Source organism: Asterias rubens, chromosome 3 (assembly GCF_902459465.1).
Source record: "Asterias rubens chromosome 3, eAstRub1.3, whole genome shotgun sequence".
NCBI lineage: Eukaryota > Metazoa > Echinodermata > Asteroidea > Forcipulatida > Asteriidae > Asterias > Asterias rubens.
Genome location: NC_047064.1, coordinates 15,436,174 through 15,452,880, shown reverse-complemented (window position 1 = coordinate 15,452,880; position 16,707 = coordinate 15,436,174). Strand labels below are relative to the sequence as shown.

Genomic DNA, 16,707 nt, shown 5'->3' with positions numbered 1-16,707 from the left:
TCTAACCCCTGGGAGGGAAACTCCAATCTGTGTCTTTGATTGGCTATCATATATGCGCAAAATTTGGAACGCCGTGCGTTTTCAAAAAGCTCAGTACGCCGAAACGCGTGCGTATAAAGATGTACATATTCACTTTTTTTGTCACGCAATGCTGAACGCGAAGGCGAAGTTTATGACTTTAATACACACAGCACATCCAGCGTGTGCGCGACTAACGCCCAACGCAGAATGAATCAACCACAGGACTAATTGTAATATCCCTTATATTTGGATATGTTTGAGTTACACTTCAAGGGGTTATGATCGAGCAAGGCATGCTGGGAAAAAAAATGGCGCGGCGAGATCGATCACCCCTGGGAACGAGGTTGATGTTGAGCATACATTATGATCCAAACCCTTAACATGACCCAAACAAGATGACACTAAACCTATTAGAGACCATAGCGGCCACAAAAGGCTTGTACCAAAATTCCCAAAGCGGCTGCAAATGGCCGCAAGACAGATTTTACCTACTTCCATCCATAAAAAGAAGTCACAGTATGTTAATATAGCACCAATATTTCTAAAGTCAAAACAAATGTTCTCTGTCATGCTATTTTTGTTATTAAATATGAACAATATTAGTGATGTGTTGGCGTTTTGTGAGGATACAGAAATGAATGGTTCTTAAAGGGTCAATGTTACCTGCTGTATTGCTTCCTGAAGGACACTTCGCTCAACCTCCTTCTCAGACAACGCTTCCACAGCTTCCTTAGCCTTTAGGACAAGAAAGAATCAAGTTATGGAATAACATGGACTGATGATGAGTAGACAGAATTATCAAGTTAGTATAAACAGATGTTTTGATTTCAGCAACTGTGGATATTATAACCAAAAAGCTTAACATGTTATGGTTAACAATCCCCAAACTCATTTACTTGTATAACACAATCACTGCTAAAAGCCGAGTCACACTGCAGCGATAACGAAAACGATAATGATCACATCGCAAAGAGAACGCATTCTATTGGTTAAATTGCTTGACGCAGAATATGATACGCTCATCCAATCAATGGAATGCGTTCTCTTTGCGTCGTGATCGTTCTTGTTAGCGCTGCAGTGGGACCGGGCCTTAACCCTCCTACAATCGGTGCCTTTTTGAAATAAGTTGATACACCATATGAAACCATTCAAGTGAATGGTTTTGAATGGTATGATAACTGTGCACACAACTGGTTCCCTAAATGGTTTTGAATGGTGGTGCAGCTGGTATGAGGAGTGTTTTAATTGGTGCATCAAGGATCCCAATGTCATGACTTTGAGTGATACCAGGCAGTGGGGTTGATCGATCTGCGAGTTTACCATAAACTATGTCGTTGACACTACAGGATTTGGTTAACAGCTTGCTGACCATCTGAAACCATTCCGCTATGGTAATAATAAAAAAGAAAACTTAATAGAGTGCCGGTATTACGCCTCAGGAAGGCGCTCATGGCGCTTGAGGAGAGAAAGACAAATTAGGACTGAGGATTGTGTGTGTTTGCTTGTTTGAACAGGTGATATTTTAAGTTCGTCTTGAATGTTGTGATGGATGGAGATGATTTGACAGTCAGCTGGAGTTGATTCCACACCCGGGCTGATGCTACAGAAAATGACCTATTGCCCCAAAGAATAGAAGTGGGCTGATGAAGCACCATGAGCTCATTAAAACGCAGCCCGGTGTGTGCTGAGGTGTATGGGTGGATGAGGTTGATGAGGTATTCTGGAGCATTGTTGTGAAGGATTTTGTAAATGAATAGGCCAAGTTTGTACTGAATCCTGTGTGATATTGGCAGTCAGTGGAGATCCTGTAATACAGGAGTGATGCTGGAATATTTACTGGTGAGAGAAACTTGTCTGGCAGCGATGTTTTGTAGACGCTGCAGACGTTTGAGTTGGTTTCTCTTGATGTCATAAAGCAGTGGACTACCGATGTCGATTTGGGAAGTGATGTGTTTGTGGTGTGTTTGTGAAGGTAATGCACACAGGTACAGTGTATGCACAGCTCAAAACCATCTGAATGGTTTTGAGTGGTAGTACAGCTTATCCCATCAACCCTGCTCAAATGGTACTGCCATGTGTGTACAAAAACAATGGGAATGGTTTTGAACGGTGTTACAGTAGGAGGGATTGGTATTGAAAAATAACAAAATGAAAGTTATCCATATTCCACCACAGTACATGTATCTCCCCAATGCTTAGAAAACCAATAATACACTACTCTCTGTAATTTGCATTGATTATTGTACCTTTTGCTGCTGTTGTTGTAGCTGTGTTCTGGTTTCATCTAACGTATCCTGAATACTTTCTGCATTCTCCTCCAGCTCAATAAGTCTCTGCTGTAATAACTGTTGATCTGCCTCACGATCCTTGTAACCCTTCAATAACAAATCAAATTTAATAATAAATAATAATAAGACTTGTAATGCGCACATATCCACCCTGCTGGGTGTTCAAATCAAGGAATCATCCACAGCACACAATCACATGAAATGGTCTGTTTGCTTGTTTGTATAGATGATCTTCCCATCAAGGCAACCCGACAAACTCCAACAAAGGGATATAAACACCAGTCAAGCTGGCAACAGCCAATCTCTCTCATACTAACATTGGTTTAACTGCTATGATTATGAATTAAACAAACCGTAGTTCAGTTACTAGACGACAATGTTTATCCTAGTCATTGTGAAATCAGCGGTTAGCTAGGGGATTCTAACCCACGACCTTTTAATTGCAAGTCCTGCAGTCTAACCACCCGACCAAGGTGACTCAACTAAAGGCAAATTACACTCTCAGTTTTTGACACCATTTGGTTGTTTTAATTTAATATCAATGTAGCTACATCTGTACTTACTTACTTAAAAGGACACATTGCCTTGGATCGGACGAGTTGGTCTTTAAAAATCATTTGTTTTAAAATGCATATTGTTAGAAAGATATTGTAAAAGTAGAATACAATGATCTACACAATCATGCCTCAAAATTGCGTGGTTTTCCTTTCACTTTGCAAACTACCACGGTCGGCCTTTTATGGGAGTAAAAAAATTGACTCCCATAAATGGCCGACCGTGTTAGTAGACAATGTAAAATGAAAACCACGCTATTTCGAGGCGTATTTGTGTGGATCACTGTATTCTACTTTTTACAACATCTTTCCACCCATTATGCATTTTATAACGAACGGTTACAAATGCTTTTTATAGACCAACTCCACCGATCCAAGGCAACGTGTTCCTTTAACCTGTGAAAATTGCGCTATCAAAGGGTAATAGCGTTTTTGAGATGTCCTTGAGTGTTAATTATGTCCAAGCAGGAAGAATAATCCGTCATTGGGCTACACAATCTGAGGAACGTTTCATGCAGAAACATTTCTCAGATTGAAATGTTTTTAAATCCCTCTCTCTAAAACCACATTCCTCTTGAAGGCAATCGTTTCACAAAATGTTATAACTTTATCAACAGCTGAAGCGCTTTCTTACCAAGTATGTTTTATGGTCATTATTTGTTGGATTAATAACCGAAGGTACATATATGTATACCTTCCCTTTTAAAAGGGGAAGGTACACGTTTGGTAATTACTATTAAAACAAATATTAACTTGAAACTGACTTGGTAACATGCATTGGAGAGCTGTTGATAGTATAAAACATTGTGGGAAACGACTCCCTCTGAAGAACGTAGTTTTGGTGAAAGAGATAATTTCTCACTAAAATAATAAAATAGTAAAAGACTTCTAGCTAGAAGTCTTTTATTCCTATCTGAAAGCACACAAATTTGTCCAACAAGGGTGTTTTTTCTTTCATCATTTTCCAGCAACTTTGATGACCGATTGAGCCCAAATTTTCACAGGCTTGTTATTTTATGTTAATGATGGGATATACCAAGTGAGAACACTGGTCTTTGACAATTATCAAACGTGTACAGTGCCTTTAAGTGCCTTGCAAAAGTAATGACATCATTATATTTTTTAACAATCTGTTTTTTAAATGTGGAATTGACTAAAAAATCAGCTCATTTATGAAATGCAATAACAATCAGTACATAGGGAAACGTACATGTACAGGTATCATGATGCAAAAGTGTAATGTTAGGCAATCATCAAAACCTTTCATACATGTTTCTGAACAGTATAGCTGTACATTACATTACATTACACTAAAAGAATGTCACACAAAAAATGTCACAAAAAAGATGAAATGTCTCAAATTCTGAATTTGACTCAAGTTAAAACACCCCAATCACCCCAATCATTATCTTTAGTGGAGTTTACATCGCTCACACTAAGACTGCAATAATCCCTCACAACATGTCACAACTCACAACATGTACATGTAATGATTGATGACATTAGCAGACACACTGATAGCAATTTGCTCGACAGTGATAGAGTCATCAGGGGAAATAATTTCACACGCTGAGAATCATTGCTCTTCACGGTATAGAAAGGTTTGCAGTAACACCGATTAATGACTATCTCTAAAAATGAATTGGGGTGGTTCTGAAAAGAACCAATGGCTTCAACTCAACGCTTTGATAAGTATGCTCCGATCTTCTTCTGGAAAGCTCTCCAAGAGAAGATCAGGGGCCAATTTCATAGAGCTGCTTAAGCAAAATATTTGCTTAAGCACGAAAATGGCTTTCTTATTTTACACATGTTACTGGCCACAATTTCATGACATATACATTCCCTGTGACTGGTATTTAGCTGTTGTTTACTTAGCATAACAGTTGAGCGGAGTCTTGGCCGGTAATCTGATTTTACTAAGCAAGGATTTTTTCGCTTAAGCAAATTTTTTGTGCTTAAGCAGCTCTATGAAATTGGGCCCTGAACATACTGCTTAAGCAGCTCTATGAAATTGGGCCCTGAGCATACTGATCGAAGCATCGAGTTGAAACCAACTCATTCAGAGATAGTCATATTATGGTTTTACCGCTAACCTTTCCATATCATATTTCCACCATGCAAAGTTTCAAATCCTACTAATGCTCTTTACAATAACACAACACTGTACCTGTATGTTCTGCTGGTACTCTAAAGCCTCGGAGCTCAGTTGAAACTTCAGGGCAGATATTTCTTGTTTCATGACACACTGAAGACTACTAAGCTGCTCTGTGCCTTCATCGCATCTAAAGACAAACAAATCGCATGCAATCTAAATCAACTACAAGCACACACTGTTCTTGTTGTATAACATAATTTGGTTTTCACCCTGTTCGCATCGGACTTAATTTGGGTAAACTAACCGAGCCAATGGGTAAACCAATGCGAACAGCCCAGGAAGTTTTCCTCCCAGCCCAGGTAACTTACCCGACCCGGGATGGGTAGTTTACCGAGCCAAAGGTGCCCAGGAAGATTGACCATGTCAGTTTAACCGAGCCAGAAAGTCCAATGCAGACGCGACGACTCGGTAAAATCTCCCATCCGTCCATTACCCTAAGAAGCTGACATGTTTTGGTCATGGAAGAATAAGATTTTCGTGATTATCGAACTATGCAATGTTACGCAGGGGCCCAGCTCGGTTAGTTTACCCACGGTCTCGGTTAGTTTACCCGAGTCAAATAAACCCAAGTGCGGACGGTCGGAAAGTTAACCCCGTCGGAATGTTACCCAGCGTAATGGTTAAGTTACCCAATATATTAATCCGGTGCGAACAAGGCTTTACACAAATAAGCACTGAATTCTCAGTACTTCACTGAGTTCTGTGAAAACAAACATATACTAAAGGAAAATCACTTGGATGGGATTCAAACCCACAACCTTTGAATTGCTAGACCGCTTAGACCACCAAGCTAGCCTTAGCAGCGACTGCCGCATCAACTGAAATTAATAGATTTTTGCATCAGATTTTTGCATCGGGATAGAGTTTATAATTTTGTTAAAAGACAGTGGACACTATTGGTAATTGTCAAAGACCAGTCTTCTCACTTATCTCAACATATGCATAAAATAACAAACCTGTGAAAATTTGAGCTCAATCGGTTGAAGAAGTTGCGAGATAATAATGAAAGAAAAAAACACCCTTGTCACACAAAGTTGTGTGCTTTCAGATGCTTGAGTTCGAGACCTCAAGTTCTAAACTTGAGGTCTCGAAATCAAATTCGTGGAAAATTACTTCACTTCAGAGGGAGCTGTTTCTCACAATGTTTTATACTATCAACCTCTCCCCATTACTGGTAATAAAGAAATGTTTTGTGATGATTTATTATTTTGAGTAATTACCAATAGTGTCCACTGCCTTTAATCATTGTTTTACTTTCATGGTGTTCTATGAACTTTGAACTTACTTTTGCTCAGCTTTGCTCAACTTCTCCCTTGTATCAGTCATTTCTACTTCAAGCTCACTGACTCGTTTCTTCTCATTGTCCCTTTCCTCTCTAGCATCATGAAGTTCATTCTCAAGACGCAGCATCCTTGTAGTGTTCCCTTCCAATGCCTGAAACATCTCAGAGCTAAGCTGCTCCAACTTCTTTGCTACCTCTTCCTTCTCGGACTGAATAAGCTGTGACGATTCGTTCACTCTTGAGACCTCTGCATTTAACTCATCGTTAGTTTTCTTGATTTCATTCCTTTCTGTTTCCATTAGTTCACAACTTTCTTGCATTTCTTTGAGTTTGACTGACATTTCTTGATGCTGCATGTCCAGTTCCGCATTGGCAGCACTCACATTGTCCAGCTCGTCCTTTATTGTGTTAAACTGATGCGTAAGAAACTCAACTTTATCTTCATGCTCTTTGATCATTTTTTGTTTCCGATCCTCGAAGACCTGTTCTAAGGAGACGTTTTCTTTTTGCAACCTCTGTGAGTCTTCCATCATGTTTTCCATAGTTCTATTGACCTGCTTTAAGCTATCTGACTCTCCGTGTAACTCTTCATTATACCTCTGAAGGTCTTGGGTCTCCTGTTGAAGTTGTTCATGTTCAGCTTGCAAAGTTTCAAAAGCTTTGCCAGTAGATGAGATACTTGTTCCTAAAAATGCCTTTTCGCTTTGACTCTTTTCCAGAGCTACTTTTAAAGATTCTACTTGGTCCTTGGACTGACCAAGCTTCTGCCGAGTAGTTTCCAATTCTAAGGATTTTTGGACGACACTCTCTTTGAGATCAGAAACTCGCTGTCTGAGTATGTTCATCTGCTCTGCATATCCAAGTAGTTCTTTTTCTTTTTCTGTTTCTATCTCTTTCTGTGATTCAGACCGCAAGCCGGCGTCAGCTAGTTGGCCCTGGAGACTCTTTATGGTCCCTCGCAAATTAGACACTTCCATGCTATCCTGCTCTTCCTTCTCTTTGAGCTGTGTAAGTGTCTCGGCATTGTGAGATTTTAAATCAGTTACTTCTCTCTGTAAGTGAGTGACTAAGGAGACTTTTCCAGCAAGTACTGTGCTGATTTTTGATTGAAGTGACAGACACAAAGATGTATATTGTGCACCAATGTCTTCATGTCCATGAGACGTGGCAGTTAGTTTTGGATCAGGTTCAATATGCATCTGAGGATTATCTGTACACTCAACTAACTGCGAATGACTGTCTGTGTTATATTGCTCAAGACTCTGTATTAACTGCTGGCAGGCAGATTTCATGAACGAGAGTTCCTTCTCGGACAGTCCCATTGACGCCATCAGTCTAGAATTCTCTTCCATTAAAGTTAATATATCTTCTTCCCTTTCCTTTCCTTCCGTCATGCTTCTGTTTTCTAACAAAGCCACCTTTTCAATTAAGTCATCTCTTTCCTTTTCAGTAGATGCGATATCTTTTTGTAATTCTTCAATTTGCTCTGTTAATAACCATTCACTTTCCTCCAGATTGGACATGGTTCTTTGTGCTTCAATACCTTGTTTCTCAAGAGCACTTTTTTCCGATGCAATTTTCTGTATGGCTGCTTCAAGATTCCCAACTTTCTTAGCAGCTTCTGCATTAAGGGAAATAAGTTTCTTATTAGTATTTTCCAATTCTTTGATTTGATGCGGATATTCATCACCACTGGCTGATTCCTTTTCAGGTGGATGTTCCATTTCCTTTTCTGAAATAGACCGCTGCTTTGATTCACTTTCGGCAGTTCTTTGAGTGTCAATGAGCTGTAGTTTATGTATCAGTTCCTCCGTGACTCCTTTCAGTTCAAGTTTCTCCGTTTCCGCTCCTTCCAGTCTTGCTAAAAGCTCATGGACCTTACTGGCTGATTCAAAGTGGCTAGACACTTTCTTATCTTTATCAAGGACAATATCATTCATTCTTGAAATCATGTCCAGATTTCGTTGTTCTGCGGCAGCGAGCTTGTTTTCCAGGTCGGACATCTTTTCTTTGGCACTCTGTTCTGACGCAGTCCTAGTTGCAAATTCAAGCTGATAATTATTTGCCTGTTGTTTCAACTCAGTGGCAGAGATTTCAGCCATTGCTAGATTATCTCTTAGCCCTTTCTCAGATTCAATCAGCATTTTTTCTCTGCTCTCATGCTGTTTATTCAACACCTCAATGCGCCCATGTAAATCAGCAGCGGTTTTTTCAGCCTCCTGAACTCGTGCTTTCCACTTACTCTCCATCCCAAGCAGTTCTGCTTCTTTACAATTCAGTTTTTCTTCCAGGCTAATGATCTGCTCCTGGAGGTCTGAGTTCTGCTTTTCCGAGTCCTGTTTTAGGGCAGTCATAGACTCCTCAGTTTCTTGTGCCATATGATGAATGTCTTCATTGTCTTTCTCCAGCTGGTCTATTCTCTGCCTCAGCTGTCTGTTCACAAGCTCACAATCCTCAAATTCCTTCTGAAGATGAACAAGTTGATCTCCAAGAGGGGAAGGTCTTGAGTCAGTCATTGGACTATTAGGGTATGACGAGTCACTGGTGCTAAGCTGTAACGTATCAGATATTATCACATTGAATAGCCTGTCACTCAAGATCCTAAGCAATCATGATCAAGCCTTTTACAGCTACTTAAAGCCATTGGACACTTTCGGTAAACAGTATTGTCCAAGGCCCACACTTCGTATATCACAACTTATATATAAAATAACAAACCCAGGAGAAAATTTAGGTTCAAACGGTCATCAGAGTCGGGAGAAAATAACGGGAAAACCCACCCTTGTTTCTGCATGTTTCGCCATGTCATGACATGTGTTTAAAATAAATCAGTAATTCTAGATATCGAGAATTGATATTGTTTTAATGTTTTCCCAAAAAGTAACATTTCATGGAATAATGTTTCAAGAGAAGTCTTTCACCATTACCTTCTGTAAACCCTGTAAGTTATTTGTAAATCTGTGATTTTTAATTTTGTTTCTGTTCCGAAAGTGTCCAATGGCTTTAAAGGAGCATTACAGAATTGGTTTGGCTAACAAAACAGTTGCTGGCAGTGTACACACTTTATGTAATCCACCATACATGAACTGACGAACCTGTAGAAGTTTGAGATCGATCGGCTATCTGGGTCACGAGAAAATAGTGAAAAATCGATTACAAATTTTGCATTGCATCGATGCCAAAATAAAAAATGAATAAAACGCTCACTGAGCAATAAACTCTGAGATGCGAAGTTAGATTATTTATTTCTCATCAAATATGACATTTCAGACAGAAATAATTAAAGGGATGTTTTCAACTATCATCATCAATAGACCGTGTAGGTTTTAAGTAAATCTGTGATCTTCACAATTTTTGTTTCTTACCAGTTCAGTAACGCTCCTTTAAGCAAATGGAAAAACATTCAAACTTGCTCATGAACTGTTGACAATTTGATTGAAAACTTTTAAAATGATTTTCTCTAAAGATCACTTGAAATATGCAAAGATTATTTTATTTGTGGATTTAGCAAAATGCTATAACGTCAGATGATGTAGCACCTTGTAAACCCTTATAAGGTGCTAAATAATTGGGTCTCAGAATTCATCACTGCAATTACCTATCTTTCTGAAAGTTTGTATATACTCGCGCCATGAGTACCTTGTTTGGTAGATACGTGCGCTATTGACTTCAATATTATTATTATTATGATGTGTGAAAACACTGGATGCATACTGGGGGACATGACTTTTGTGTTGACCGGAGCAACTGCAGACTTTCCATTAGTGAGCATACACAGAGCAAAACACACGGCTGGCTATAGTTCAGTACTCCTAAAGATCCATAAACCATTGTCTAAAAAGACCATTCATAATGCATCAAACTCAAGTCCAATTAAAATTATACATAAAGATCAGTAAAAAGCTGGTAGATTATTGTATTGAACAACAATCCCCAGCTGTGACACTTGTGTCCTTATATGCAAGACACTTTACCATTGCTTCGTCCTTCGGATGGGACGTAAAGCCGTTGGTCCAAGAACCCAGTGCACTTATCGAAAAGAGAAGGGGTTCGCCCCGGTGTTACTGGTTGTGGCTGCTTCATGCACCGTAGCACCTTGTAAACCCTTATAAAAGTGCTACATAATTGGGTCTCAGAATCCATCATTGCAATAACCTATCTTTCTGAAAGTTTGTATATACTCAGCGCCTTGAGTAACTTGTTTGGTAGATGCGTGCGCTATATAAGACTTCGATATCATTATTATTAAGCTACACGATACCACTACTGTGTTGGATAGTCTCTGGCTTGTCACTGCAGGTTGGTTAGAGTGCTACCAGTATGAAAGAAGCTAACTAAAAAGATATTACTTTATCCTGATATTTCATGGATGAAAAGGCTTATTTATGACTCATATAATGAAATAAATATGTACAGCTGTTAAAGGAACACGTTGCCTTGGATCAGGTCGAGTTGGTCTTTGAAAAACGTTTTTCACCGTTTGTTATCAAATGCATATGGTTAAAAAGATGTTTTAAAAGTAGAATACAATGACCCACAGCAAACATGCCTCGAAATTGCATGGTTTTCCTTTTAGCTCGTCGACTAACACGGTCGGCCATTTATGACTCCCATAAATGGCCGACCGTTTTAGTTCGCACAGTAAAAGGAAAACCCGGCAATTTCGAGGCAAATTTGTGTGGGTCATTGTATTCTACTTGTAAAACATCTATCCAACCATATGCATTTGATAAAAAAAACGGTTTCAGACGCTTTTTAAAGACCAACTCGACCGATCCAAGGCAACGTGTTCCTTTAACCATTAAACTCCATCAGTTGCTTGTTACCTGTGAATTGATGCTACTGGTACTAGTTGTCCTACTCGGAGGAGTCCATAAGTATAGACTAGGTGCACCAAGAGTCTTACGTGCAAAGGTAGGCCAAGCAGTGTCCAGATCATATCCAGTAGGTGCCAGATCAAACTGAATATCATTCAGGTCATATACAGCAGTAGTAATTGTTGCTCCATGGATGGCATTCAGAAGGACCGATGACAGGTTATACCACTCACTGAAAGCAACATTGGAAACAGGTGCTCAAATGTCATTAAATAACATTCACACAAAAAGTCAGACTTTTTTGTCATAAAGTAAAGCGAATTACTAGTAAATCAAGTTTGAAGTTAAAACAAAACTCATTCCCACTGTTAAATATTTAGGAAGCAAAATTAATGAAGAAAGACTTTGACAATTTAGGCTGTGTTGCATTTCGCATCCACTTGCTGATGCAAATAAACTGCTGAATAAATTTGGACCCTTAGATTTTATAGTTAAATTTTACCAAAGGAGAATATAATATTGAAATCTTATATAGCGCACGTATCTACCAAACAAGGTACTCAAGGCGCTGAGTATATACAAACTTTCAGAAAGATAGGTTATTGCAGTGATGAATTCTGAGACCCAATTATTTAGCACATTATAAGGGTTTACAAGGTGCTACGGCGCATTAAGCAGCCACAGCTAGGAACACCGGGGCGAACCCCTTCTCTTTTCGATAAGTGCACTGGGTTCTTTTACATGCGTTACACAACACATGGGACCAACGGCTTTACGTCCCATCCGAAGGACGAAGCAATGGTTAAGTGTCTTGCTCAAGGACACAGTGTCACGGCTAGGGATTCGAACCCACACTCTGCTGATCAGAAACACCAGAGTTTGAATTCGGTGCTCTTAACCGCTCGGCCCACGACACTTCCAACTGTTCCAACCTTTTCTCATTTTTAAATGAGACCATATTATTTGCCAAACTTGTTCCCATGAACAGCTACTACATTAGTCCCTCTCGGATTGGAGTCCCTGAAAACAATGATTGGCTCCCGATAATGACTGGTGCTATGGGGGCACATTTTAAAGCACTCACCGGTCGCACCCCGCCCACCCCAAGTCAAAATAAAAGTATTTTTTTAAGCAATCCCACTTCAAATAAACCATGTTTTACATGGTCACCCTAAGCTGCAGGTAGTTAAAAAGATGTCATAAGAAAAGAAGAATGAGAGAGGAACAGTTTACTCTTGACCAATTAGCTGCCAAGTTTGAACATAATATGCGAATCGAGTGAGATCAAGTCTATAGACTGTGCCATTGATTTGCACAACCAAATTAGAATAGGGCGTGTCCGAATTGGCGGCTACATCTTTCGCTATGGCTGATCACCACATCAACATGCGTTCAAATAAAGGACATCTTCAGCAACACCCTGAGCAACAGTCGTAGCTGTAGCTGTATCCACCAATTCAGATAGGGCCATATATTCAACCCTTCATTTGATTCTGTTTCACCACCTTAATGTTGAGTTTTTGACCCGATTTGTAAAAGTGTCAAAATTTGTATTTTGTTTCAGAAGCTCTGTACTTAGTTTACACCTCAAAACAGTTGAAAATGTAAATTCCTGACATGACCTTCACTCTGACCTTTTTGTTAGAGTGAAAACATGTCAGATCTCAAAGCCGTTACGGACAGTTTCCAGCCCCTATTGTCTCGCAAGGGTTAAAGGGTTATGATTGAACAAAGCATGCTGAAACATTAGCAACGCTGAATGAATAAGAGGGCTAGTGTCCCATAGTCCCAGTTCAATGAGTGCACTGATTACCAAGGCTTCATAATATTTTGGTTCATCCGGAAACAAAAGTGGCCATCGATTATTTTCACATGAAAGGTTTTATAAGGTACCTGGTTATCTTGGTATTGGAGATGCACTGTTGTAAACTATCTCCAAGTCTGTGGTGAACTAAACTGTAACGAATGAAAGCACGACCACGCCCAAGAGATGACTTGACCTATAGATGTAATCAACAAGAACAGGACACCTTAAAGGATTTGGGTACTTTTTCAAAATTAAATTTACAGGGTTTTAAGATAATGATAGTGGAAAGCTTCCCTATAAATATTACTTACTGAGGTGCTGTAGTTTTTGCGAACTGAGTAAAACAATGTCATGAAAATAGGTTTGTACTTATTTCCCAAAAACTACAGTACCTCAGGACATAATATTTTCAGGGAAGCTTTCTACTATCATTATCTTCAAACTGTGTAAGTTTAGTGTAACCCTGTGGACATTGTGTTTTTTTGTCCTACAAAAAGTATACATCCTTTAATGGATTACCTAGATTGAATCAGGATCAATCAATGTACAATCAATGAGTTCTTTGACATGTACATGTACTTGAAGTGAGTTCTTTGACAATAACCAATAGTGTCCAGTCTCTTTAATATTCTATCACGATAAATACTTACTTCAGGTTCTGAGAGCCAAATATTATGAGGATTCTCAATTTGTTTTTTTTAATCTTTGAAACAAACAACTATCTCTGAAAACTCCAATCAGCAACATGGATATTTTGTATTGTTATAATTACCGGTTCACTATAAAATACATCTGCTTGTCGCAATCCAAAGACTGAATTAAAATACAGATTTGCATTTTTTTTATCTAATTTTTGTTTTAAAGCACAGGAGAATATTTATACACATAAAACATTCATATTTCAAAACGAAAGGCAAGCGAGACGTTATGAGCACTAGAACTAGATAAAACATACAGTAAACTTTAACAAGCACACTTAAAGACACTGGACACTATTGGTAATTTTCAAAGACTAGTCTTCTCACTAGCTGTATCTCAACATACATGCATAAAATAACAAACCTGTGATAATTTGAACGAAGTTGTGTGCATTAAGATGGTTGATTTCGAAATCCTCAAATTCTAAATCTGAGGTCTCGACAATCGACATCAATTTCATGGAAAATTACTTCTTTCTCGAAACCTATGGCACTTCAGAGGGAGCAGTTTCTCACAATTTTTAATATTATATAACTGACACACAGATCCTTGTCATTTGATTGGTGGAAGTTACTTCACGTGACATTCACTATTACTCCCATCTGCACCGGCGATCAAAAAGACATATTCGCCCATGGGGAATAGCATTTCCCATTCAACAGTTAGGATCATCCTTGTTCCCAATGTTTTTGAGCAGTACAGCGCCGCCACGCCGCTGCTAAAACAAGGGCGCCCCTGTGCAAAAGGTTGTGATCCGATTTGTGCATTGTTGCCGCTACACGGTGCTATATGATTTTTGGTTGTCAGTAATTTGTGTGATTTTTCATAACGTTAAACTTTTAAAATACATCAAATGACAAGGATATATAAGGATCCACACAAAACTTCCTCGAAGTTGCCGCATCTTCTTAAATTTACACGGCACGCTATTTGGTGAAGTCAAATTTTTGTCTCCACAAAATACTGCAGTGCTAGTCCAGCTGTGTGCATATACAACATCGGCACATGCTGGGGATTGGGTTTGGGTGTTTGTTTGATGAGGTTTTCGGTTGGTCTCAGATGGGTCTGACATTAAAGGCAGTGGACACTATTGATAATTACTCAAAATAATTATTAGCATAAAACCTTTCTTGGTGACGAGTAATGGGGAGAGGTTGATAGTATACAAATATTGAGTGGCTCAGAGTGGAATGGAAGGAATAATATCGCTCAGTAAAACTGGACTGTTCCATTTCCCTCGGCGAACAGTCCAAACTTTACCTTGCGATATTATTCCTCCTATTCCACTCTGAGCCACTGCGGCAACTTCGAGGAAATTTGGTGTGGATCCTTATATTCTACTTTTAAAACATCTTTTTAACCATATTATGCACTTTCTAATAAATGGTATTCAAACCCTTTTCATATACCAACTCACCCGATCCAAGGCAACGTGTCTCTTTAAGTGTACTGATTTTTAATTCAGTAAAGTTTTCAGCTCTGTTTCTTTTTACTCTAACATCTCTCACAAATTGAAACGGAGTGTATTGTTTTAACATTTGACTTGCGGTTATTTTTCACTTACCTCCGACATTGCTTTGACAAATCTCAGTCCATCATTCAATCCTTTGACTTTATACATGCATTTATAGAAGTAGTCCCAATAATCACGACGACCCCCAAGCAAACCGGAACGACCTGTAAATATCATTGAACAAACAATGAATGTAACCATTTGTGCAATCAAATCAGTACATTATGTACATGTGCGATTGGTAAAATCCATAAGGCATAAAAAAAAATGTTTTGTTGGCGTAACCTGACCTACCCTAAAAATACGGCTGACCCTGGATACTTTTTTTCAAGGGAAGAAATTGAATGATTAAAATGTTTTAAAGACACAAAAATAAAATAAATGTCATCAAGAGTTTAAAGATATACTATTTGTTGTGTGTAGCCGTGTTTCTTTTGTAATTTGATACTACCGGCTTAAACAATTATAAAACATGTCATTTTCATTGCTGGGAGGGGGAAAAACAAAAGAAAAAAAAAAAGAAATCCCTACCTACCTACCCTATTTGGGGGGGCCTGTTATGCCAACATAACATGTTTTTTTTTTATGCCTAATGAGTAGGTGAACAATTCTGTTTCAGTGTACATTGTGTAGTGCCTATGTTTTATTGAACCAAGAACATCACAAAGTAGACACCGTTATAGACCTTATGCACATGACGTGATTTCAGTAAGGCACTCTTAACCAGAGGTCAAAAAGGAGGTTGTTCATTGGCCAATCCTGTGCGGGTGTGTACAAATCTGTGCGCTTTGTTTGTTTCGTCACCGTTTTACCTCTAAGATGACAGCTGGATGACATCAATGTCTAAAGCACGGTTCATACTTCCTGTGAATGCGAAGCGATCATTTGATGTGATTTTGACATCACAGCCCTCCTTTTGCACCAATATTCGCAAGTGAGTTGAACGGAGTCGAACTGCTGCGAATTATTCGTTGCGAATTTGTGACGTCAACATTCGTATCGCATTCGCGTTCGCAGGAAGTATAAACCGGGCTTAAGGTCTAGATACAGCTAAAATACTACCGTACATTGAATGGTAACCTACTTTTCATGTCTATCTGAAGAAGGTATTCAAGTTTAGCACAGAACTTATGCAGAGCTAAAGAATCGTCTGTGATTGGCAGTTGAGAATCCTGGGAATCTTTCTTCAGATCATTGACACAACCTGAAATAAATAACAGATTTTATACAATAATGAAACTACCGGCTACTTCTGAACTGAACGTGAGACAAATGGCATTGTTATAACTTGGTAACAAACTGTGAAGTTTGATTGGTCGAGAACCAATCATGTGACGCGCAACAAAAACGCATATTACATGGCTCGACATGAAAAGTGATGTACACCGGTGTCACCGGTGCTGCGTACCAACAGGGCAGGTACCTGTTTATGCACGTTCCCTAGACTTCGCCTCGGACACTTGTTTTTCACTTCCAATATACTTTAGGCAGCTAATATAAACTGTTCACCTTCAAACCATGTTATAATTAGGGAATAACAGTGCGAGTACCCGGTCTTCACTGCGTGGTAA

At 39.0% G+C, this 16,707-nt stretch overlaps 1 protein-coding gene across 3 annotated transcripts in view; it reads right to left on the bottom strand.

Moving 5' to 3' along the window:
- LOC117288138 (FYVE and coiled-coil domain-containing protein 1-like) overlaps window positions 1–16,707 on the bottom strand; it is a 34,358-nt gene that overhangs the window by 14,775 nt on the left and 2,876 nt on the right. For all 3 annotated transcript variants that reach the window (XM_033768842.1, XM_033768845.1, XM_033768843.1), the window contains exons 3-10: window positions 16,221–16,340; window positions 15,188–15,300; window positions 13,011–13,117; window positions 11,127–11,349; window positions 6,304–8,852; window positions 5,031–5,145; window positions 2,268–2,396; window positions 685–756 (exon numbers count right to left, since the gene is read on the bottom strand). In XM_033768842.1, coding sequence (XP_033624733.1) covers window positions 685–756; window positions 2,268–2,396; window positions 5,031–5,145; window positions 6,304–8,852; window positions 11,127–11,349; window positions 13,011–13,117; window positions 15,188–15,300; window positions 16,221–16,340 — 3,428 coding nt within the window. The remainder of the gene's footprint in view (window positions 1–684; window positions 757–2,267; window positions 2,397–5,030; window positions 5,146–6,303; window positions 8,853–11,126; window positions 11,350–13,010; window positions 13,118–15,187; window positions 15,301–16,220; window positions 16,341–16,707) is intronic.